This window comes from Capra hircus, chromosome 3 (assembly GCF_001704415.2).
Source record: "Capra hircus breed San Clemente chromosome 3, ASM170441v1, whole genome shotgun sequence".
NCBI lineage: Eukaryota > Metazoa > Chordata > Mammalia > Artiodactyla > Bovidae > Capra > Capra hircus.
The window spans coordinates 45,784,293-45,808,702 of NC_030810.1; the positions used below are offsets into that span (position 1 = coordinate 45,784,293).

The following is a 24,410-nucleotide window of genomic DNA, read 5'->3' on the forward strand; positions in this document are numbered from 1 at the left end:
AAAAGGATTATTTGTGCTTAATTCTGGCCACTTTGAAAAACTCTGTGTTCCACAAACTGAGCTAGTTGAACATATTTATAATCCCACTTTACTGGCAAAGAAATCAAACCAGCAACAACATGCATACTAAAAATTCAAAAAGAAAACTGTCCAGTAGTGCCCACTCTGCATAATTGTATTTTAACTGCTTAATTTTAAAAATTGTATGTCATAATATTAGCTAGAAAAATTATGCATGGGCATGTACAAACACTAATCTCTAAAAATAAAGATTAAAAAATTAATGCTTGAAATCAGGCAGATAGATGGTCATTGAGGAGCTGTCTGGTTATTTTCAAGTAATATATACGTTACATATGTTAAAGTGAAGTCACTCAGTCGTGTCCAACTCTGTGACCCCATGGACTGTAGCCTACCAGGCTCCTCCATCCATGGGGTTTTCCAAGCAAGAACACTGGAGTGGGTAGTCATTTCCTTCTCGAGGGGATCTTCCCAACCCAGGGGTCAAACCTGGGTCTCCCACATTGTAGGGAGATTCTTTAACGTCTGAGCCACCAGGGAAATCCTCTTAAATATGTTAACCTATATCTGATTTTCAAGCAAACACAGGTGAATTCATTCCTAACTAACCCAGGAACCTTAATTCAATACCTTTTTTCTTTTTTTTTCATACTTTCTGATACTCGTGAAAAAGGAATTCACACAGTCAAAATACGAGAAGAAAACTGATTTCCTTACTTTCGCTATATCCACTAGACCCCAGAAAAATTTCACCTAAATTTTAATTAATTTTGTCATAATAAATATTATTTTTAACAGTTCCAAGCAATGCTTTTTAAAAATGCATGTAATGAAAATGCAGATAGGATCATTATAAAATTGTTTTGTAAAGGAGGACAGTTAGGACCACTCAGTATAACTGGATGAAGCCTGGCAAGCAGCGCATCTGCACCATATTATGAAGAGAATGGCCCAGCTCTCTCATTCCAGGGCTGGAGGACAATTCTTCACACAAAGAACTGCACATACACTCTCTAACCAGACTTTCTGTATCCACAGGGATCCTCCAAAATATGTGGGGTAAATGGCATAAGAAAAACTGACTATAATATCTCACCACATAAGAATTCCCCAGGAAATCAGGCAGTACTTGTATATCCTATAAGCTAGAGGAGAAAAAAAGTCTATACAAAAAGTTAATCTGCTTCGACAGGAAAAATATCCCACTACTGTAGCCCTCCATAGGAGGCTGTCTTTCTCTTGGTTTATGATTACCTTCTGTTACTTAGATCAGATTACAAATGCCTCCCAAAATATCTAGTAGTAATAATAACAGAGACAGGAGTATTGTTATTTGTTAAAAAGTAATAAGCAGTAAACCAGCCAAAAATAAAATATATATGAAGAGTTTAATCTTTAATGTATAAATGATCTACACAAATAAATTTGGAGTCAAAACAATTATGATTTATTTAAACTGAAATTCTAACAGCCCAATACTTTTTGATGTGTTAGTTTTTCCTCTAACTGATCTATGGATAATGTCATAGTAACATGAATCTCACACTATGCTAGTGTTAACATCATTGTAGATTAGTGCAAGACACATTCTCCCAGAATTAGTACAGCTTTATAAAATTTGTTTTAGATTATGGTTTGGAATATTAGAAATTACATACTGTGTATTGTATGGTTTCAGTTTATATTCTAAATGATAAGATCATACTAAAGAAGTAACTTAAGCAACTTTTAAATGTGGTTTGTAACAATTGGTTAATTTTATTCTGATTATTTTTATTCCAGTACTGCAAATTTAAACTTCTCTTTAAAATTAAGTAAATAACTCTAAGATGGTTATTTTAATTGAATTTCTCATTGCTTCCAAAAAGCTATTAATTTACAATTCTTATCAAGTAAATAGTGGATAAAAGTACCTCCAGTTTAGGATATATGTTTTTCTGCAATTAAAAAAAAAGTAATTTTACCATAATCATTAGGGACTCTTTTCAGAAAACTATGATAAACTTCTATTACATCACTAAAGAATGCCATACCATTTTTGCAATAGACCCCGTCCCAGCAAAGCAACATTTTAGACAATGGACAAGAAGATGTATCTCCTAGTGGCCAATGGAATCCTTATCCTCTTGGGAGGCGGGATGTACCTCCGGACACCATTGCTAAAAAGGTAACCAATTTCAAATTAATGACACAAACCATGAACCTTGCATATCCATTGTAATATGTAATCCATATCTTGTGTCTTAACATCATTTCTAACTTTGTGATAAATTTAGGCTAAATACTATCCTACAATAGGGAGTTTGGCTAACTGTTTTAAGTGTGTTGAAAAAAATGAAAAGTGAATATTGCCAAATGTTCAGAGCTGGTAATGAATTTTTATAAACAACATCCTGCCACCTCTCTGAAAATGTATCACCTCTTATTAATGCCTGACACCCACCTTCGAAGTACAAGTACAGGAAATTGTGTAGTATATACTTTCTGAGCTCGGATTCAGCAGCATAGTGTAACCAATTTGTATTAAATGAAATTTGACCACTAAAAGATTGATTCATCACCTGTAAAATCATAGCAACTCACTCATCCTGTCATTCATTCATTAAACACTTAATGAGCAACTGTATGTATGAAGCAGCACTACTGTGTTGAGGTCTCGCTAGATGTTAGGGCACAAAAATGAATAAGATACAGTGTGGTGTCTTACCTCTAGAACCTGTTAGTCTGGTGAGATAGGCTGAGTGATAAGTATGTGATTATAATACTTCATGTTAAATCACCATAAAAGGAGTAAAAAGAAAGCTCTAACCAAGAAGATAACTGCAACATATATGTAGGACAAGAGACTAATATTCCAGAATATATTTTTTAAAACTCCTACAAAAAATATGAAAAAATGGATAACACAATACCAAAAGTATGGTAAAAATAAAAGCAATTGGGAGAGTAAATTAATATTAAAACTGAACTTTTTATCAATCAGGAAAAAGCAAAAAGGTATTATTTTAAACTTACTAGACTATCAAAAATTAACAAATATGAAACTGTAAGCTGTTTCCAAGTATAAGAGTAGTGGGCGCTCCTTTATACTTCTTGAAAGAGTATAAAATACAATCACATTGACAGTAAATTTTCTTATAAAAGCTGAATATGAATATATCCAACATTCCAACAATTGCCCTCCTAAGATATCCTAGCAAAACTCTTGTGTATGTCATTCAAGATATTTGTAAAGCTTACAATGGTAGAAAACTGGATAAATCTATTACAAGGACTGTGAGAAAGTAAATTCTGTTATTTACACAAAGGAATATTTTGCAGCAATGAACACTTGTTAGCTATAATTAGGATAACATGTATAAACTTTAGAAGCATAGTTTGAGTGAGGAACAAGTTTCAGGTGATGGCACACATCAAGAGCAAAAAATAAAGCAAATGCAACTGAATCAATTAAAAAGAATTTCATATTTATAAGTCTCAAAAACAAGTGAAACTAAAATATATTATTTAGGCACAAGTATATGAGTGAGAAAACTTTTTATAAGGGAATGGTTAGCAAAACATTTAGGATTATGGTTGTCTCTAAAGAGATAGGATCTAGGGATAGAATGATCAGGGAGGAAGCTGATAGTAGTACTAGTATTCTGTTTCTTCAGCTGAATTGTGGTTCTTACACTTTAGTTCTTAAGCTCATGAATGTTCATTTTGTAATTGTGCTTCATAACATATACTCTACACAATCACATACTTTCTTTGTAACTTAAGTGATTTTTTCCCTTGATGAGTGCTTCAGTGCTTTTTTAAAAATTATACATTAAATGTCAAATTATTTTACCCCAAAATTGTTAATATCCTGGTTTTCAAGTGCTATACATGTTATTAATCTGCCTATTGAGCAATATCCAGCACTGCAGATAAATACAGTCCTGTGAGGATGGAATACAGGGCTGGGAGAGCACCTGGAAAGGACACCTATTTAGTAAAGATATTGAAGAAAGTAAAGAGAGAAGGATTGGAGAAGGCAATGGCACCCCACTCCAGTACTCTTGCCTGGAAAATCCCATGGATGAAAGAGCCTGGTAGGCTGCAGTCCATGGGGTCGCAAAGAGTCGGACATGACTGAGCGACTTCACTTTCACTTTTCACTTTCATGCACTGGAGAAGGAAATGGCAACCCACTCCAGTGTTCTTGCCTGGGGAATCCCAGGGCCGGGGGAGCCTGGTGGGTTGCCGTCTATGGGGCTGCACAGAGTCAGACGCGACTGAAACGACTTAGCAGCAGCAGTATCACCAAGAGAAAAGGATGGTGTGAAAATAAGGCCAGGAGTATAAGCATAAACCAGTGCTTTATCCTGAAAGAAATGGGAAGAAGTGTTTTAAACAGGGGAGAGCCATCATTAAAATTTTACCTGAAGAGCACTTTGACAGGTTTTCTGAGAAAGAATTGGAAAGGAGAAAGATTTGAGGCCATGCAACAAGTTACAAAGCATCTCTTGTAATCCAAGGGACAGTGGATGGACCAATGAGTGGTAGAGAGAAAATGCAAAGATTTGGTATATTCTTAAAAGATAGAGCCAACATGATCTTGTGATTGACTGTACATAGGGCATAAAAGACAGATAATAGTTCTAAGATTGATAACCAGGTTTCTAATTTGTATGAGTCATGATGTGCCATTCACTGAGGTGGGGTGGCAAAACGAGTGACAAGTGGAAGTGGAAGAGAGGAAGGGAATTTAAGTTTTAATATGTTGATTTAAGACTTCCCTGGAAGGTCAGTGCTTAAGACATCATGCTTCCAAAGCAGGAGGCAGGAGTTCAATCCCTGCTCAGGGAACTAAGAGTCCACATACTATGCTGTGCAACAACAAAAAAAAAGTTAAAATGATGATTTGAGGTATCTTCTAGAAAATGAGTGGAAATTTTTAGTGGATATTTAGATATGTTTTTCAGGAGTTCAGGAGAGAAATCTTAGTTGATACAAATTTAGCAATCATTAAAACATAAGTCATAACTGAGTCACGAATAAGACAGAAGACACAGAGCTCCACGGAACACCAGCATATGACATATTCTTAGAATTACAGAGAAGAAATGGCTAAATATTTTATCAATAAAGTTTTTTCTACCACAAGCTATAGAAAATTTTACTCTTGAACATTAAAGAAATACTTAGCTAACATAAGTAGACAAAATCTAGGCTGAGCCTCAGATTAATCTTCAGTTAGATAATTGGAAAAGACCCTGATTCCGGAAAAGATTAAAGGCAAAAGGAAAAGAGGGCAGCAGAGGATGAGATCATTAGGCATCACCAATTCAATGGACATGAACTTGAGCGAACTCTAGGAGATAGTAAAGGACAGAGGAACTTGGCATGCTGCAGTCTTTGGGGTCGCTAACAGTTGGACTTGACAACTGAACAACAAAGATAATTTTAAATACTTGGGGTTTTTCCCCTCTCCACTCTTCCATTCATATTGTTGGCTCTATCCTAAAATTGGTTCCTCTCATAATTATCAGATGACTGCCTATGACAGTTGAAGATAACAAGCGTCCTCTTTCAGTTTATAAGGAGAGAGAACCAAGTTTCCAGTAGCTGTCTCTTACAAGCAAAGCCTTTCTTCCCTAAATCCCCCAACAAGCCTCTTTTTCCATCTCACTGATCCAAAATAGCTAAGGATTTCTCACCCATAGCAAGATGAATAAAACTATATGATTGGCTTTGACTGGTCATTTGGAGTAGAATAGATGGGGCTTTCTACTCCAATGACAAGCAAAAAGCTGTAAAAGGAAAAAACAAAGAAAAGTGATGTCACCTTGGAACTAAAAAAAAAAATGTTAAGGAAGGGTCAACAGTATCACATGGTGACAAAAAAATCGGGCAAGGTATGACTAAAGACTTTTTGACTTTAGCAACAAAAAGGTTATTAAGGTTGACTTGGCAAAAGTAATTTATTTAATCAATGGGGCTGAATCCATACTAACCAATGTTAAGAAATAGAGACAGAAAACTCAAAAAGTAGTTTCCTTTTAGAAAGAGAGAATTATGGTAGACTCTGGAAGAGGGTATGAGGAAGACAGAAGTGATATTTAAGATGGCAAACACCTTAAAGGCTGTTGAGTAATGATTGGTGAAGAGGAAGTTGAAAGATCTCAGAAAAGTAGGAAAATTTACTTCTTTATGAAGAAAGAGGAGAAATTGAAGAAATACCTATCAAAGCCAAGGGATCCTTAAATAACCTGACCAAAGAAGAGAACCATATCACTTACTTGGTTGCAAAAGGCTTCAATAATTTTCCCATAAAAGGAAAAGTTTTATTCATTTATTAGTGTAAATTGAATGAATAGGTATTTACATTATCCATACATGCATCCATTTTATATGAAATCTATTTTCAAAATCCATGATATTATGTTTAATCATATTAGCAGTACAACTCATGATGATCATTTGCTTGTTTCTCTCCTTGCTTTGAGAATCCCACGCAATTATGTAGTGATTAAACATTTGTGAGCTAGTCCCCCTTATTAATAGCTAAATAATTGTTTAATCTATCCAAAAACTTTATTAATCATTTTGTAAAATAATGTAATATGTCTTTAAATTTTCTGTATCTTTCATGTGTAAACTCATTTATATCTTCTTCCTACTATCATAAGCATTTCCTGAATACCCTATATTATATAGCACTTTTGCCTACAATCTGAAATTTCAGAACCTAAAATTGGTATGTTTGCTATTACCTCACAGAGTGAAAAGAATAATGATTCCTTTAAATGTTCAGTTTTAGTTTTTTATTATATATTAATTGAAGATATCAAGTTAAGATTCTAGTGAGAATCAACCTAAAGAAATGAAAATGATAATAGGATTATTAGCCTGGGCTTCCAGATTGACTGAAATAGGTGTGAAAATGGTACTATTATTATTTGAGGTTATATTTTACTCTACAATTAATGTTTTTATTTCAGTGTTAGTTTTACAGTTGTCCTAAAACGAGTAGGCATTAGGCTGGATAGGATGAAAGTGTGAAAGTGTTAGTAGCTCAGTCATGGCCAACTCTTTGCGACCCCATAGACTATACAGCCCACCAGACTCCTGTGTCCAGGGAATTCTTCAGGCAAGAATATTGGAGTGACTAGCCATCCTCTTCTCTAGGGAATCTTTCCAACCTGGGGAATTGAACCCAGGTCTCCTGCATTGCCATCAGAGTCTTTACTGTTCAGGGAAGCCTGAATAGGATGAGAATGAAGAATCAGAAATTAAACTACCAATGGAATGGGAATCAAAGGATATTAATTGGTGAAATCTTAGCCAGTAACCCATTTGAGTCTGTTTCGCCAAGTCTCTGTAGAAGATTTTTTTCAATCTTAGCTCTATGTCAAAAGATACTACTGTGATATTTCTACTGTGATAATCCTACTATGTAGCATTAATACTTTGATACTACTGTGATCAGAAACTACTGTGATACTGCAGAGATTCAGTGGGGAATCCATTTTAGAAAGGCTTTGGTTGAACCTTTTACTCTCGGTTGTAGCTACTGTAGCTTTTGAGCTAATTTTGGTGATACCTATGGCTTCCCTGGTGGCTCAGACGGTAAAGCATCTGTCTACAATGCGGGAGACCTGGGTTCGATCCCTGGGTCAGGAAGATTCCCTGGAGAAGGAAATGGCAACCCACTCCAGTACTCTTACCTGGAAAATCCCATGGACGGAGGAGCTTGGTGCAAGCTACTGTCCATGGAGTCGGAAAGAGTCAGGCATGACTGAGCGCCTTCACTTTCACTTTCATGGCTATGCAGAGCTTCCCCAGTGGCTAGCAGTAAAGAATCCACCTGCAGTGCAAGAGCTGTAAGAGACGCGGGTTTGATCCCTGGGTCAGCAAGATCCCATGGAGGAGGGCATGACAACCCACTCCAGTATTCCTGCCTGGAGAATCCCATGGACAGAGGATCCTGGAGTGCTACAGTTCATAGGGTCGTAAAGAGTTGGACATGACTGAAGCAACTTAGCACGCAAGCATGGCTATGCCTAGCAGTACTCCAAGCATTATGGGAAAACAAATTGTGGGTACCCACCAAGTTGTGGATCCAGAGATTTAGATATATAAAATAAACAAAATGTGTTCATCTATCAGAAAGAATTTTGCTCCTGCATCTACTATCTTATTCTATATATCTGGGAGTGGATATTATATAGCAACGTGTTGAAGGTGTTAAATGTTAGCCTGTTTTTTAGTGGTAGTTTAAATTCTCTCTTGCTATGTCAGTCTCCAAAATCTTAAATTCTAATATCCATTATTTCAAAAAGTCTGTGAATCACTGCTAGAAGATGTCACAGTGAGGTAAATCCACCCCCACTCCTCGAATTCCAGGGAGTACTACTTTGAGCACTTTGAGAATTAGTTGAAACTTTGGTGGTGACTGAAAACAACAGTGCTCTCTCAGAAGGAGTATTTGTATTTTAGTCTTCGTATCACATCATTGTTTTTACCTTCAGTCTATCGAATTATATTGCAGTCACCTTGGGAAGAACTATGAGGTACCATGGCAGGCATTGTGCTAAATACTTATTTGTTCATCTTATCCTTACAGCAATCATATGAGGTAAGCACTATTATTTGTGTCCACTTTAATGAAAGAAGAAACTGAGTTTAGACTTTCTCAGTTGGAGACTTGGAGTTTAGGTTAAGTTACTTGCCAAGATCACACACGTGCCTGCTCAGTCCTGTCCGACTCTTTGTGACCCGATGGACTGTAGCTCAACAGGCTCCTCTGTCCAGAGGTTTTCCCAGCAAGAACACGAGAGTGGGTTGCCATTTCCTACTCTAGTGGATCTTCCTGACCCAGGGATTGAACTCAGGTCTCCTGCTTTGCAGAAGCATTCTTTAAAACAAATGAAACTTAAATTATTTCCCTTCTTGTAAGAGCAACCCAAGAAACTTTAAAATTTCAGTGATATTAAATCTGAAAGTTTACAGTATGTAAAGACTAGACATTCAAATCTCTTGCAACATTAGTGACTCTGCCCTCTTTCAAGTGTCTTTTGTTCTAAGTGCATAATGACTTGGCAGTTAGAATAATAAAAATGGGTTTCAAGGTCAATACCAAGATGAATATAATTGAAGAAAAAGGTATTAAAATGCAGCTAATTAAGTCTTGGCTTACAGATGACTTCTGTTGAGCTTGCCCATGGTTTTTCCACATCTACAATGCCTGCTCAACCATTCAGAGCTTCAAGATTTCCAGATGTTCATCATCTCTGAGGCATACCCAAAAACTCACTAGAAGAAACTAAAAGAAATTTGAAAGAAATTATGTGGATTTTAGGCTTCCCTTGTGGCTCAGCTGGTAAAGAATCAGCCTGCAGTGTGAGAGACCTGGGTTTGACCCCTGGGTTGGGAAGATACCCTGGAAAGGGGAAAGGCTATCCACTCCAGTATTCTGGCCTGAAGAATTCCATGGACTGTATAGTCCACGAGTTGCAAAGAGTTGGACGCAACTGAGCCACTTTCACTTTCACTTATGTGAGGTTTGGTCATTTTTGTGTTCTTTTAATCCTTTCTTTCACAAACCCCCAAATCAGAATTTTTGCTTTTCAGACTGTATAAAGTACTAATATTAAAATTTGTTTAATTCATTAATAATCACTACTTATTATAATCGTGCCATTTGTCACATTTCTTAGTATAATGCATTTTATTTAGTATAATGTATGTTTCTTTATATACTTATTTAGCAAATGTCTAAAATATATTTTGAAAATCTTAAATTGTTTTGCTGCTGAATACCATGCAGCCGCACCATTGTCTGTGTTTAAAACAACCAAATCAAATTACCACTGGGATTGATTTTTCACTTGGTAATGAAAATCTGTCTGTTGTAGAATTTTTCACAGGGTAAGAATAGATTTATGTCATTTTTTAAATGAGAAGTAGATGTTTAAAAGAAAATCAGCTTCACCCATACATTTAGTAATTTAAATAAAATCATTTTATTGCTGTGCTATAAAAAATCTTGGGGCTTTCCTAGTAGATCAGATGGTAAAGCATCTGTCTCCTGCAATGCAGGAGACCTGGGTTCAATCCCTGGGTTGGGAAGATCCCCTGAAGAAGGAAATGGCAACCCACTGGTATCCTTGCCTGGAAAATTCCATGGACAGAGGAGCCTGGCAGGCTATCATCCATGGGGTCGCAAAGAGTTGGACATGACTGAGTGAAACACACACACACACACAAAATCTCATCTAAAATATAAAATCTTCAAAGTTATAGTCATTGAAAAGTAATTTTCTCCAAAACTTTTGCCTTTAAAAGCAAATATTGCTATCAGTAGTCTATATAAATATAGAACTGAAATAAATGCAACTACAGTTCTTGGCTTTTGCAGTTTAACTGAGAGTGGCCAGTGTTGCTGTCAGAATCCTTTATAATGATTAAGGCAGGGGGCAGGAAGTGGAGTAGGGATGGAGGGTGGATGTAGCTCACTTACATAGAAATAGAGAAAGTCTGGAGTAGATAAGAAAGAGAAATGAAGATTTAAATATTGGAAAACATAGGGATGGCAGTAAGCAGAATAAATTTTGAGGCTATAAGAGAGCGAGACAGATGTGGATGAAGCAGATAGGAAAATCAACTGAGTAAACCTTACATATGAGAGATAAGAGACAGGGAAATAGAAATGCTTCCTATTTCCATCACAAGCATAAGAGTCAAGAATATCTAGTTCTAGTGTAAAGTAAAATTGAAATTTAAAACATTCTGAAACTTTAGTGAATGTCAGTGCGATAGCTAAACTCTTCTTTTGTACAGAAAGAAATATGTCAAGTAGTGTAAGTTTTGCCTGAGGATTTGTACTTTTTCCCTCCTAAAGCAATATACATAATTAACTGTGAAGAATACCCAGGAGTAATGTCTTGACTTCATCAGTCCACAAGCAAATGAAAACAATCTCTATTATTGTGAGTAATGCCAAGCACAATTCTGGCTTCCTCTTTTCTGATTCTTTCCCAAGCCTCATTTTTCTCCTCTGATAGCAAATTTTGCACTGGTTGAAATACGTTTTTCTTCTGGTACACTCGGTCATCTGGTAGACTTGGTCATCACAGAAACTCAACAACAGATTGGAATTCTTTGTGTGTGTGTGTGTGTGATTTTATTTTTTATTTTTATTTTTTAATTTTAAAATCTTTAATTCTTACATGCGTTCCCAAACATGAACCCCCCTCCCACCTCCTTCCCCATAACATCTCTCTGGGTCATCCCCATGCACCAGCCCCAAGCATGCTGTATCCTGCATAGAGTCATTTTGAGCCCCAAACATTTTTATAAACAGTCGGGAAGGAGATCTTTTTGAGTCAGTTGGTAGGTTGAGATTCTCCTTGCTTCCTTCAACCATCCTCTTCTCATCACTCCTACTCATGTTGGTGTCACCTCTACTGAGGCTTCTGGACTTCTAGAAAAAATAGCAGTTGAATACATTTGCTGTCAGTAAGCTCTGCCACCAAAATGAGAAGAGAGTCAGTGAAAGGGTAGATTGATGAAGTCATACAATTATAGATTTCTTTAATTATTAAAAGCAAATAAACAAAAAATTTTAGACCTATCCGTTATCCCCAGAGAGTTATTTCTTACACAGATATATTCATTTTTTCTCTTGACCAAAAGCCACTTTTTCCCAGGAGCTTAAGTTTTAAAAGGGAAGTGGAACCATGGGAAGATACCAAATGTGTCCAAATGAAAAAGAACCTCTATTCCTAACAAAACTTTGAATATGGCTCTCTAGATCTAAATGACACAACTCTACTTTTCTTGGAGTTTGGGATTTCAGAAATAATCTAGAACTGAATATCTGTGTGAATAGTATGTATTCACACGTTAATTTCAAATATCAGTTAAAAGTGTTTTAAGCAACAGTTCCAAACACATCAGTTGCCTGAAGGGCTGTCATAATTACCACAGATTAGGAAGGGTTAAGAATAGAAGTAAACAGGTGAAAATTATATTCTATGTGACTTTTATGGATAAGGATCAACTATTGATGATATTTTTAGGCATCCATCAAACACCAGACGGCTCCGTGGAAATGCAGAAAAGGCAGATTTGATCGCTGGGTCAGAATGACCCTCTGGAGGAGAAAAATGACAACCCACCCCAGTATTCTTGCCTCTTCCTCCATGGAAAGAGGAGCCTGGTGGGCCATAGTCCATGGGGTCGCAGAGAGTTGGACATGCCTGAGTGACCGAGCATACATCAAACACCTATTGAGAGCTCATTGAAATTCTTCAGGCTTATATTTAGTAACTATTAAGAAATATCCACTAATTTCCCCTCCCTAACAAATACATGCTTCTGTCCAGCATGGTCTTTATGGAATAAATGTATTATTGTTCTCGAATAGGATAAAAATGCACCGTTTAAAGTTCTACAAATTCAGTTCAGTTCAGTAGCTCAGTCGTGTCCGACTCTTTGCAACCCCATGAATTGCAGCACACCAGGCCTCGCTGTCCATCACCAACTCCCACAGTTCAGCCAAACTCACGTCCATTGAGTTGGTGATGCCATCGAGCCATCTCATCCTCTGTCGTCCCCTTTTTCTCCTGCCCCCAATCCCTCCCAGCATCAAAGCCTTTTCCAATGAGTCAACTCTTTGTATGAGGTGGCCAAAGTACTGGAGTTTCAGCTTTAGCATCATTGCTTCCAAAGAAATCCCAGGGCTGATCTCCTTCAGAATGGACTTGTTGGATTTCCTTGCTGTCCAAGGGACTCTCAAGAGTCTTCTCCAACATCACAGTTCAAAAGCATCAATTCTTCGGTGCTCAGCCTTCTTCACAGTCCAACTCTCACATCCATACATGACTATTGGAAAAACCATAGCCTTGACTAGACGGACCTTAGTTGGCAAAGTAATGTCTCTGCTTTTGAATATACTATCTAGGTTGGTCATAACTTTCCTTCCAAGGAATCAGCGTCTTTTAATTTCATGGCTGCAATCACCATCTGCAGTGATTTGGGAGACCCCCCCAAATAAAGTCTAACACTGTTTCCACTGTTTCCCCGTCTATTTCCCATGAAGCGATGGGACCAGATGCCATGATCTTAGTTTTCTGAATGCTTTGCTTTAAGCCAACTTTTTCACTCTCCTCTTTCACTTTCATCAAGAGGCTTTTTTAGTTCCTCTTCACTTTCTGCCATAAGGGTGGTGTCATCTGCATATCTGAGGTTACTGATATTTCTCCCAGCAATCTTGATACCAACTTGTGCTTCTTCCAGACCAGCGTTTCTCATGATGTACTCTGCATATAAGTTAAATAAGCAGGGTGACAATATACAGCCTTGACGTACTCCTTTTCCTATTTGGAACCAGTCTGTTGTTCCATGTCCAGTTCTAACTGTTGCTTCCTGATCTGCCTATAGGTTTCTCAAGAGGCAGGTCAGGTGGTCTGATATTCCCATCTTTTTCAGAATTTTCCACAGTTTATTGTGATCCACACAGTCAAAGGCTTTGGCATAGTCAATAAAGCAGAAGTAGATGTTTTCCTGGAACTCTCTCACTTTTTTGATGATCCAGCGGATATTGGCAATTTGATCTCTGGTTCCTCTGCCTTTTCTAAAATCAGCTTGAATATCTGGAAGTTCATGGTTCACGTATTGCTGAAGCCTGACTTGGAGAATTTTGAGCATTACTTCCCTAGCATGTGAGATGAGTGCAATTGTGCGGTAGTTTGAGCAATCTTTGGCATTGCGTTTCTTTGGTATTGGAATGAAAACTGACCTTTTCGAGTCCTGTGGCCACTGCTGAGTTTTCCAAATTTGCTGGCCTATTGAGTGCAGCACTTTCACAGCATCATCTTTCAGGATTTGAAATAGCTCAACTGGAATTCCATCACCTCCACTAGCTTTGTTCATAGTGATGCTTTCTAAGGCCCACTTGACTTCACATTCCAGGATGTCTGACTCTAGATGTGTAATCACACCATTGTGATTATCTGGGTCATGAAGATCTTTTTTGTACAGTTCTTCTGTGTATTCTTGCCATCTATTCTTAATATCTTCTGCTTCTGTTAGGTCCATACCATTTCTGTCCTTGATTGAGCCCATCTTTGCATGAAATGTTCCCTTGGTATCTCTAATGTTCTTGAAGAGATCTCTAGTCTTTCCCATTCTGTTTTCTTCCTCTATTTCTTTGCATTGACCGTTGAAGAAGGCTTTCTTATCTCGTCTTGCTATTCTTTGGAATTCTGCATTCAGATGCTTATATCTTTCTTTTCCTCCTTTGCTTTTCACTTCTCTTCTTTTCACAGCTATTTGTGAGGCCTCCCCAGACATCCATATTGCTTTTTTGCATTTCCTTTCCATGGGGTTGGTCTTGATCCCTGTCTCCTGTACAATGTCACGAACCTCAGTCCGTAGTTCATCAGGCACTCTATCTATTAATCTAGTCCCTTAAATCTATTTCTCACTTCCACTGTATAATCATAAGGGATTTATGTCATTAGGTCATATCTGAATGGTCTCGTGGTTTTCCCTGCTTTCTTCAATTTAAGTCTGAATTTGGCAGTAAGGAGTTCATGATGTGAGCCACAATCAGCTCCCAGTCTTGTTTTGCAGACTGTATAGAGCTTCTCCATCTTTGGCTGCAAAGAATATAATCAGTCTGATTTCAGTGTTGACCATCTGGTGATGTCCATGTGTAGATCTTCTCTTGTGTTGTTGGAAGCGGGTGTTTGCTATGACCAGTGTGTTCTCTTGGCAAAACTCTATTAGCCGTTGCCCTGCTTCATTCCATACTCCAAGGCCAAATTTGCCTGTTACTCCAGGTGTTTCTTGACTTCCTACTTTTGCATTCCAGTCCCCTATAATGAAAAGCCATATTTTAATCTATAAATTAAAATATATCAAATAATCCAAAGAGTGATTATAGGAATTATAAACTAAGGCCTCAAATTTAGCCTTGAGAATTTTAAACTGAACTTCTTTCAGGCTACCAGGATCAGAACAATTATTCAGATGAACTGAATATACCCTTTTAAAACAAGGTGATTAATTGATTATCATGTTACTTGTTCTAGTGAGTCTATGCAGCCATGCCTTTTGCTATACTAGAGGAATAAGAATGAATGTATCCAGTTAGATTAAAATCTCCCTATAATTAGTATTATTTATGAGAGAGAGAAAAGGCTGAAGATATATAAAGACTTCCTTGCTAAATGAGAATCAATTGCCAAAGCAAGGGTACATGGCTGGTAGGAAGTCAAAATTTTCATGAAAATGGTATCCTTCAGAGGCAGTTCCATACACTTAGTAGCTGAATTGGGAAGAAAAGCTTGAGGAAATCAATGAAATAATATCCTCTATTTAATGATCCATTTCAAATACTTCTTTTGTTAATCTGAACAGTCAGGATGACGTATTTTAATCAGTTGACTTTAGTATTATTTCAGTCATTGGTATATTTAAAACCTATTCTACTTCTATTATGCAATTAAATTTGTTTTCAGAAATAATGCCATAGGAAGTTGTAGAAATGTCAATGGAAAATTTCTTGTCTAACTTACAGAAACAGTGACAGATGAATAAAGTATTGTTAGTTCCACAGTTGTTTTTGTACTAGACTTTCTTACTTAATTACAGCATTAATTCTTTAACTTATAAAGCATATTACGTTATCTCCTAATGCCAGTACAAAAAATATAGCTGTATCCAATAGTAAGGGACATCACTGTCATAAAATCTGGAGATTTTTCTCATCCAGACTGATTCTAAATTATTTCCTTAATAAAAGTGAGAGCCCAAAGAATGTCTATCAAATGGTTCTTAAATGACAGATTAAAAAAAAAAAAAAACTTTGTCACAGATTAAACAAATAGAAACCGTGGCAGATTAAACTACTTATTTCATCAATTCTTAACATTTGTTCCTTAAAACAAACAAATAGTTGACTTCAGAAAATGGAGATAACAATAATATTTATACTATCTTCATTTCAGAAGAAATTTAAGAGCAAAAAAAAAAAACGTGAATTTGACCCATTGTAATGAAAATGTCTGTGACTGAATATGTAGTTTGAAGACCTAAACAATATGATAACTGGCAGATGATTAAGGATTGCTGCCACATGGAGACTATTAAAATGATAAGATTCCATTTTGTGTCATTTGACTTTTATCTGATTACTCCACTACCTATCAGTTCAGTTCAGTCGTTAAGTCATGTCCAACTCTTTGCAACCCCTTGGACCACAGCCCGCCAAGCCTCCCTCTCCATCACCAACTCCCCGAGTTTACTCAAACTTATGTCCATTGAGTCGGCGATGCCATCCAACCATCTCATCCTCTGTCTTCGTATTCTCCTCTTGCCTTCCGTCTTTCCCAGTACCAGGGTCTTTTCAAATGAGTGGGCTCTTAACATCAGGTGGCCAAAGTATTGGAGTTTCAGCCTCAACATCAGTCCTTCAGTGAACACCCAGGACTGATCTTTAGGATGGACTGGTTGGATCTTCTTGCAGTCCAAGGGACTCTCAGAGTCTTCTCCAACACAGCAGTTCAAAAGCATCAATTCTTCAGCGCTCAGCTTTCTTTATGGTCCAACTCTCACATCCACACATGACTACTGGAAAAAACCATAACCTTGACTAGACAGACCTTTGACAGCAAAGTAATGTCTCTGCTTTTTATATGCTGTCTAGGTTGGTCATAACTTTCTTTCCAAGGAGTAAGCGTCTTTTAATTTCATGGCTGCAGTCACCATCCGAAGAAGGCAATGGCACCCCACTCCAGTACTCTTGCCTGGAAAATCCCATGGACAGAGGAGCCTGGTAGGCTGCAGTCCATGGGGTCACTAACAGTCAGACATGACTGAGCAACTTCACTTTCACTTTTTACTTTCATGCATTGGAGAAGGAAATGGCAACCAACTCCAGTGTTCTTGCCTGGAGAATCTCAGGGACGGGGGACCCTGGTGGTCTGCCGTCTATGGGGTCGCACGGAGTCGGATGCGACTGAAGTGACTTAGCAGCAGCAGTCACCATCTGCAGTGATTTTGGAGCCCCAAAAAATAAAGTTTGCCATTGTTTGCACTGTTTCTCCATCTATTTTCCGTGAAGTGATGGGACCAGATGTCATGATCTTAGTTTCTGAATGTTGAGCTTTAAGCCAACTTTTTCACTCTCCTCTTTCACTTTCATCAAGAGGCTCTTTAGTTCTTCTTTGCTTTCTGCCATAAGGGTGGTGTCATCTGCATATCTGAGGTTATTGATATTTCTCCCAGCAGTCTTGATTCCAACTTGTGCTTTATCCAGCCCAGTGTTTCCCATGAAGTACTCTGCATATAAATTAAATAAGCAGGTTAAACAAGGCTGACAATATACAGCCTTGACGTACTCCTTTTCCTATTTGGAACCAGTCTGTTGTTCCATGTCAAGTTCTAACTGTTGCTTCCGACCTGCATACAGGTTTCTTAAGAGGCAGGTCAGGTGGTCTGGTATTCCCATCTCTTTCAGAATTTTCCACAGTTTATTGTGATCCACAGTCAAAGGCTTTGGCATAGTCAATAAAGCAGAAGTAGATGTTTTTCTGGAACTCTCTTGCTTTTTCGATGAACCAGCAGATGTTGGCAATTTGATCTCTGGTTCCTCTGCCTTTTCTAAAACCAGCTTGAACATCTGGAAGTTCATAGTTCACATATTGCTTAAGCCTGGCTTGGAGAATTTTGAGCATTACTTTACTAGCATGTGAGATGAGTGCAATTGTGCAGTAGTTTGAACATTCTTTGGCATTGCTTTTCTTTGGGATTGGAATGAAAACTGACCTTTTCGAGTCCTGTGGCCACTGCTGAGTTTTCCAAATTTGCTGGCCTATTGAGTGCAGCACTTTCACAGCATCATCTTTCAGGATTTGAAATAGCTCAACTGGAATTCCATCACCTCCAGTAGCTTTGTCCATAGTGATGCTTCCTAAGGCCCACTTGACTTCACATTCCAAGATGTCTGGCTCTAGGTGAGTGATCACACCATTATCATTATCTGGGTCATGAAGACCTTTTTGTATAGTTCTTCTGTGTATTCTTGCCACCTCTTCTTAATATCTTCTGCTTCTCTTAGGTCCATTCTGTCAGGTCCACCACCTATAGGTTCCTAGAAATCTTAAGGGTGAAATAAGATTTTATTGTTATTGTTAACATGCTTCTGTTCATTTATTTATTTCGAACATGTAAAATTCAACATCATCATAGAACAAATTCTAGGTGGAAAGTGTTGGCTTAGCTCTAATTTCATCACTTTTACTATTATGGATCCTCTTTTTTTTTCATTGTGATTAATAATTTCCAATTACAGAGCTGTGTTTTGTAAGTTGACCTTTAATCACAGAAGAATATGCTTATAGAGATTCAATAAGCCACAAATGACTGCCTGCCCATATCAGTCAGCTGCCATCCTAAGGCTTATGAACTGAAAGAAAAGGCCCTATCATCTCACCTTTTTATCTGTCATTTGAAGTACTGGAGTATACCACCAGTATTCGACTCTAAAAATTTAAGATCAGCAAATTTTAATCCTCCACGTAATATTGCATTGTGTCAGCAGAATGCACTGTTACCATGTCCCGAGGGCAAGAGAAACAACCTCCCGCCACCTTTCTTTCAACTTTCAGGGCTCCCTTCCATGACTTTATACAAGTTTGTCCTCTAACACCCAAATGGGAGAACATATATATTTGACATCGAAATTACCCCTAGCTGTACACAAATAAAATAAGAAGATAGTTTGGTTATCATAATCATGAAATAGTATCTACAGTATATATTAGGCATGGTACTAAGGTGCTTGACATAAATACACTCATCTTCACAATAACCTTATTCTGCTTCCTTTGATATGATCACATGATTTTTCTTCTGTGGATATTAATATGGTGCATTGGTTGATTTTCAAATATTGAGCGAGCTTTTTATTATTCAAATAAACCCCACTTCGTCATGATGTTTAATTCTTTCTATATATTGCTGAATTCTATTTTGTCATTGTTTTGTTACGGATTTTTTGCATCTGTATTCTAAAGGATATTGGTCTATAGTTTTCTTTTTCTTTCTTCCTTTCTTTTTTCTTTCTGCTTTTTGTTTGCTTGTACTGTCCTTTTGTGGTTTTGTTCATAAAATGGGACGCTTTTCCTCCTATTCTATTATCTGGAAAATAATGTATAGAATTACTGTTAACTCTTATTAAACATTTGATAGAATAAATAAGATTCATCACATAACATTATCCAGTATAATGATCTAAGCCTAGAGATTTTTTTCCTAGATATATTTAAATTACTGATGCTAAGAGTGCTTTCCAGTATTCTTGCCTGGAAAATCCCACAAATGGAAGAGTCGGACACAACTGAGCAATTTCACTTTCACTTTTCACTTTCATGCATTGGAGAAGGAAATGGCAACCCACTCCAGTGTTCTTGCCTGGAGAATCCCAGGGACAGGGGAGCCTGGTGTGCTGCCATCTATGGGGTCACATAGAGTCAGACACCACTGAAGCGATTTAGCAGCAGTAGTAGCAGTAGCAACCTTGATTGTTTCAGAGATATTCAAATTATCTAATCCATATTGTGTGAGTTATGGTAGTTTGTGTTTTTAAGAAAGTGGGATGACCCTGAGGGATGGGATTGGGAGGGAAGTGGAAGGGAAGTTGAGGATGGGGAACACATATACACCTATGGCTGACTCATGTGAACATATGGCAAAAACCACCACAATATTGTAAAGTAATTAGCCTCCAATTAAAAAAATTTTTTAAGTGTAGACGTTAAAAAAAAAAAAGGAAGTGGCCCATTTCATATGAGTTGTCAAATTGTTTGTAGAGTTATTTGTAGTGTTACCATATTATCCTCATGATATCTGCAGTCTGTCATGATATCCTCTTCATTCTTGATTTTGGTAATTTGTCTTTTTTCTTCTTCAGTCTTGCTAGATGTATGTCGATTTTATTGATCTTTTAAAAAACAGCTATTTTATTTTGTAGTTAATTTTAAGTTCCATTAATTTCTATACTTTTAATATTTCCTTCTGCTTGCTTTGGTTAATTAGACTCCTATTTTTCTAAGCTATTGAGGTAGTATCTCAATTATTGACTTAAGGTGTTTTCTTTTCTAGTATATACACTTTAGCTTTGTTTCACGAATTTTCATTTACATTCAGTTCAATATTTTATTTCCCCTGAGACTTCTTCTTTGATCCATGAGTTATTTAGAACTACGTTTTTAGCTCCCAAGTGTTTAAGTATTTTCTTTTTATCTTTCTATCATTCACTCCTAGTTTGATTTATTGTGATTGGAGAAAACATTTTGTGTAATTTCAGCTCTTTTAAATTTGTTGCAATTTGTTTTCCAAATCAGATCTAGTCTATCTCAGTGAATATACTGTGGGAACTTGAAAAGAATGTGTATTGTGCTCCTAATAGGTAGCATGTCCTATAAGTGATAATTAGATCTGCTTAGTTGATGTATTGTTGAATTTTTCTTTTTCTTCATAATTTTCAGTCCAGTTCTTCTATCAGTTGTTGAGAGAAGTATGTTGAAATCACCAACTGTAAAAATGACTTAAGTTCAGTCGCTCAGTCATGTCCAAATCTTTGTGACCCCATGAACCATAGCACGCCAGGCCTCCCTGTCCATCACCAACTCCCAGAGTTTACCCAAACTCATGTCCATTGGGTCGGTGATGCCATCCAACCATCTCATCTTCTGTTGTCCTCTTCTCTTCTTGCCCTCAATCTTTCCCAGCATCAGGGTCTTTTCCAATGAGTCAGCTCTTCGCATCAGGTAGCCAAAGTATTGGAGTTTCAGCTTCAACATCGATCTTTCCAATGAACAACCAGGACTGATCTCCTTTAGGATGGACTGGTTGGATCTCCTTGCAATCCAAGGGACTCTCAAGAGTCTTCTCCAACACCACAGTTCAAAAGCATCAATTCTTTGGTGCCGGGGTCCAGCCCCGGTGGATCCAGGGAATTCGAAGCGGGGACGGCGTTGGCGAGGACTTATTTATTTATTAATATAAGATTAGATTAGGAAGAAATAGTGTAGTAAGAAAATTAAGTGGAGAGAAGAGGCTGATTAACTTGGGTTACGTGGAAAACCAATAAAGTTCCAGACAAGGAGCTTGCACCATCTACGTTAGGCCGCCGGCACCCGTTTGAATATCGGAGAGTGCCCCGCCTTGGGCTCTCTCTCTTAAGGATCTTAGAAGCCGGGACAAGTAAGTAGACACAGTGAGCCTCCACGTTCCAAGGGATCAGCCTGAAATTAGAGTAAAGAGGAGACAGGGGGGAACCAGTCCAGCGACTGGCTCTCCTTCTATTGTCCTTCAAGGCCTTTTATACTTTTGATTATACATAGAGATCAATGGGTAATACAAAATTATGTAGCTTTCGCAGAAGACTCTTTCTGTATATCTTTTTGTATACAAAAGGTCTCAGGTGATTTACATTATCTTCTGGCCAAGAGGCTTGTTAACACCTTTTGGCTCTCTTCCTTAATGAATGTTAATTTCGTTTCCCCTGAAGTGTTTTTCTTTAATCTGCATCTCCTTAAAGCATTAAAGTTACATCTCTATAGAACAAAGGTGCAGTGGGTTATAACAAATAAGGTACTTAACTCAAAGATCTAATGTTGCTAATACCAGGTCTACTACTTGTTTTTCTATATACCAACTATATCTAAAAATAAAGGATATGAAAATTTGACAGCAAGTATTGGCTCAACAGATGAAACTTTTAATCAGTCCTATTCTAATGATTTTGACTCCTCAGAAGCCCCTACATTCCTAGGATTTTTTAAGCTTCCTGTGCCTCCTGTGGTCAGGAGGCCTCAAACAATCACATGCGCAGCTGTACGAGTACTGCAGGCAGGCTAGAAAGCCATCAGAGGGGTTTTTGGATTGAAACACTCTTTCAAATGCAGAAGACTAAAGCCCTGAATTGACTTTCCAGAGAATGTCAGAAGAGTGGAAATGCAGGCAGATTCTTATTTTTGGGGGGGTGGATGCTCAGGAAATTCCAGGGGGAAAACCTGAGGTCTGATTAGCCTTGCCATCAGAGCTCTGCTGCATGACCTTGTCACGGGTGGAATTCCTCACGCTGGCTCCTGGCACTTTGGCACTCAGCTTTCTTTATGGTCCGACTCTCACATCCATACATTACTGGAAAAACCATAGCCTTGACTAGACGGACCTTTGTTGACAAAGTAATGTCTCTGCTTTTTAATATGCTGTCTAGGTTGGTCATAACTTTTCTTCCAAGGAGTAAGCATCTTTTAATTTCATGGCTACAATCACCACCTGCAGTGATTTCGGAGCCCAAAAAAATAAAGTTTGCCACTGTTTGCACTGTTTCTCCATCTATTTGCCATGAAGTGATGGGACCGGATGCCATGATCTTTGTTTTCTGAATGCTGAGCTTTAAGCCAACTTTTTCACTCTCCTCTTTCACTTTCATCAGGAGGCTCTTTAGTTTTTCTTCACTTTCTGCCGTAAGGGTGGTGTCGTCTGCATATCTGAGGTTATTGATATTTCTCCCAGCAATAATGAATGTCTATTTTCTTCATTCATCAGTTTTGTTTTACACCTTTGCACCTCTTTTTCTGTTGTGTATACATTTAGGATTGCTTGTTTTCTTGGTCAATTGACTCTTCTTTCATCACATAAGATTCCTCTCTTTTTCTAGTGTATTGTCTTTGTTCTGAAAAATACCTTATCTGGTATTAATGTAGCCAAATCTCATTTCCATTAATTCATATTTGCATGACATTTACTTTCAACCCTTTTAATATCTACCTGCCTATGTCATTATATTTGAAGTTATTTCTTATAGTCTGCATATAATTAAGCAATGTTTTTTAATCTACCCTTCCAAGATCTGTCTTAATTTGCATATTTAATCAATGTTTAATTTGACACATTAAGGTTTAAGTTTTAATTTAAGTTTTTGTTTTCTGTTTGTTCTCTTTTAGTGCTTCTTTGTTTCCTTTTTCCTGCTTTTTCTGAGTTTTTGAATGTTTTTTAGAATTTAATTTTGATTTATCTACAGTGTTTTTAGTATACCTTTTTGTGTAGCTCTTTTAGTGATTGTTCTTGGTATGGCATTATGTAAACATAACTTACAAGAGTCCATTAGCATCATCACTTAGCAGCTCAAGTAAGTAGGTAAGAAACCTTGCCTTCTTTTATGTCCCTTCACCCTCCTCTACTTATAATTGTCTTAAATATTTCCTCTACATACATTTAGTATCGCCTCAGATAGCACTATAATTTTACTTCATCCTCAAACATAATTTTGAAAATTCAAGAAGAGAAAGAAAGCTCATTTTATTCACCCATATATTTGCTTGTCATGTTCTTTTTCCTTTCTTAATATTAGTTCCAGGTTTCTTCTTTTATCATTTTTTTGTTTAGAAAATTCCTTTAACCATTATTTTAGGATAAATTAGTGGTGACAAATTCTCCTCATTTTCCTCATCTGAGAATATTTCAGTTTTTCTTTGATTGCTGAAGAATATTTTTCAGGAGTATAGGATGTTGAGTTGACAGTTCTTTTTCTTCAGCACTTGAAAAATATTGTGGCACCTTCTTCTGTCCTCCACGTCTTTGATGAGATATCCAGTGTAATTCAAATTGTTTTTCCTCTATAGGTAAGAATGTCATGTTTCTCAAGCTGCTTTTGAGATGTTTTTCTTTCTCTTTACTTTTCAGAAGTTTAATTATAATGTGACTATGCGTTGATTTCTTTGTGTTTACCCTGTATGAGATTTCTCTCTGCTTCTTAAATCTATAGGACTTTTCTTTTGCCAAATTTCAGAATTTTTCTGTCATTATTTCTTTTAATTTTTCAGCCTGACTTCTTTCTCATCTGTTTTGACAATATTACTGTTGGAACCTTTGAACAGAGTTTCTGGGACTCTGTTCATTTTTTTCTTTTTCTCACTGTGTTTTCTCTTTGTTACAGACTGAATAATTTCTATCATCCTTTCAGTTTTTTTTTTTTTCTCTTTGTTCTCTACATTCCGATGTTAAGCCCATACACAGAGCTTTTCAGTTATGTTTTCTAACTGTAAAATTTCCATGTGTTTCTTCTTTACATCTTGTGTTTCTTTACTAAGATATTATATTCCTTTGGTGGGTTTCTGTTCTTTTATTTGTTTCAAGCATGTATGTAATTAATCACTGAAGCATTTTTTTATTGTCACCTTAAAAATCTTTTCAGCTAGTTCTAATTTCTGTCATCTCAGTGTTAGCATCTATTGGTTTTTTTTTTCCCCATGGTTTGAGATCTTCCTTGTTCTTGGTATGGTTAAAACCTAGATATTTTCATACTATGTTACAAAACTCTGAATTATATTTAA

At 37.1% G+C, this 24,410-nt stretch overlaps 1 protein-coding gene across 1 annotated transcript in view; it reads left to right on the top strand.

Moving 5' to 3' along the window:
* The window catches only part of LRRC7 (leucine rich repeat containing 7), a 390,782-nt gene that overhangs the window by 304,005 nt on the left and 62,367 nt on the right, over positions 1–24,410 (top strand). Inside the window, exon 21 of the mRNA XM_018045424.1 lies at positions 2,069–2,188. Coding sequence (XP_017900913.1) covers positions 2,069–2,188 — 120 coding nt within the window. The remainder of the gene's footprint in view (positions 1–2,068; positions 2,189–24,410) is intronic.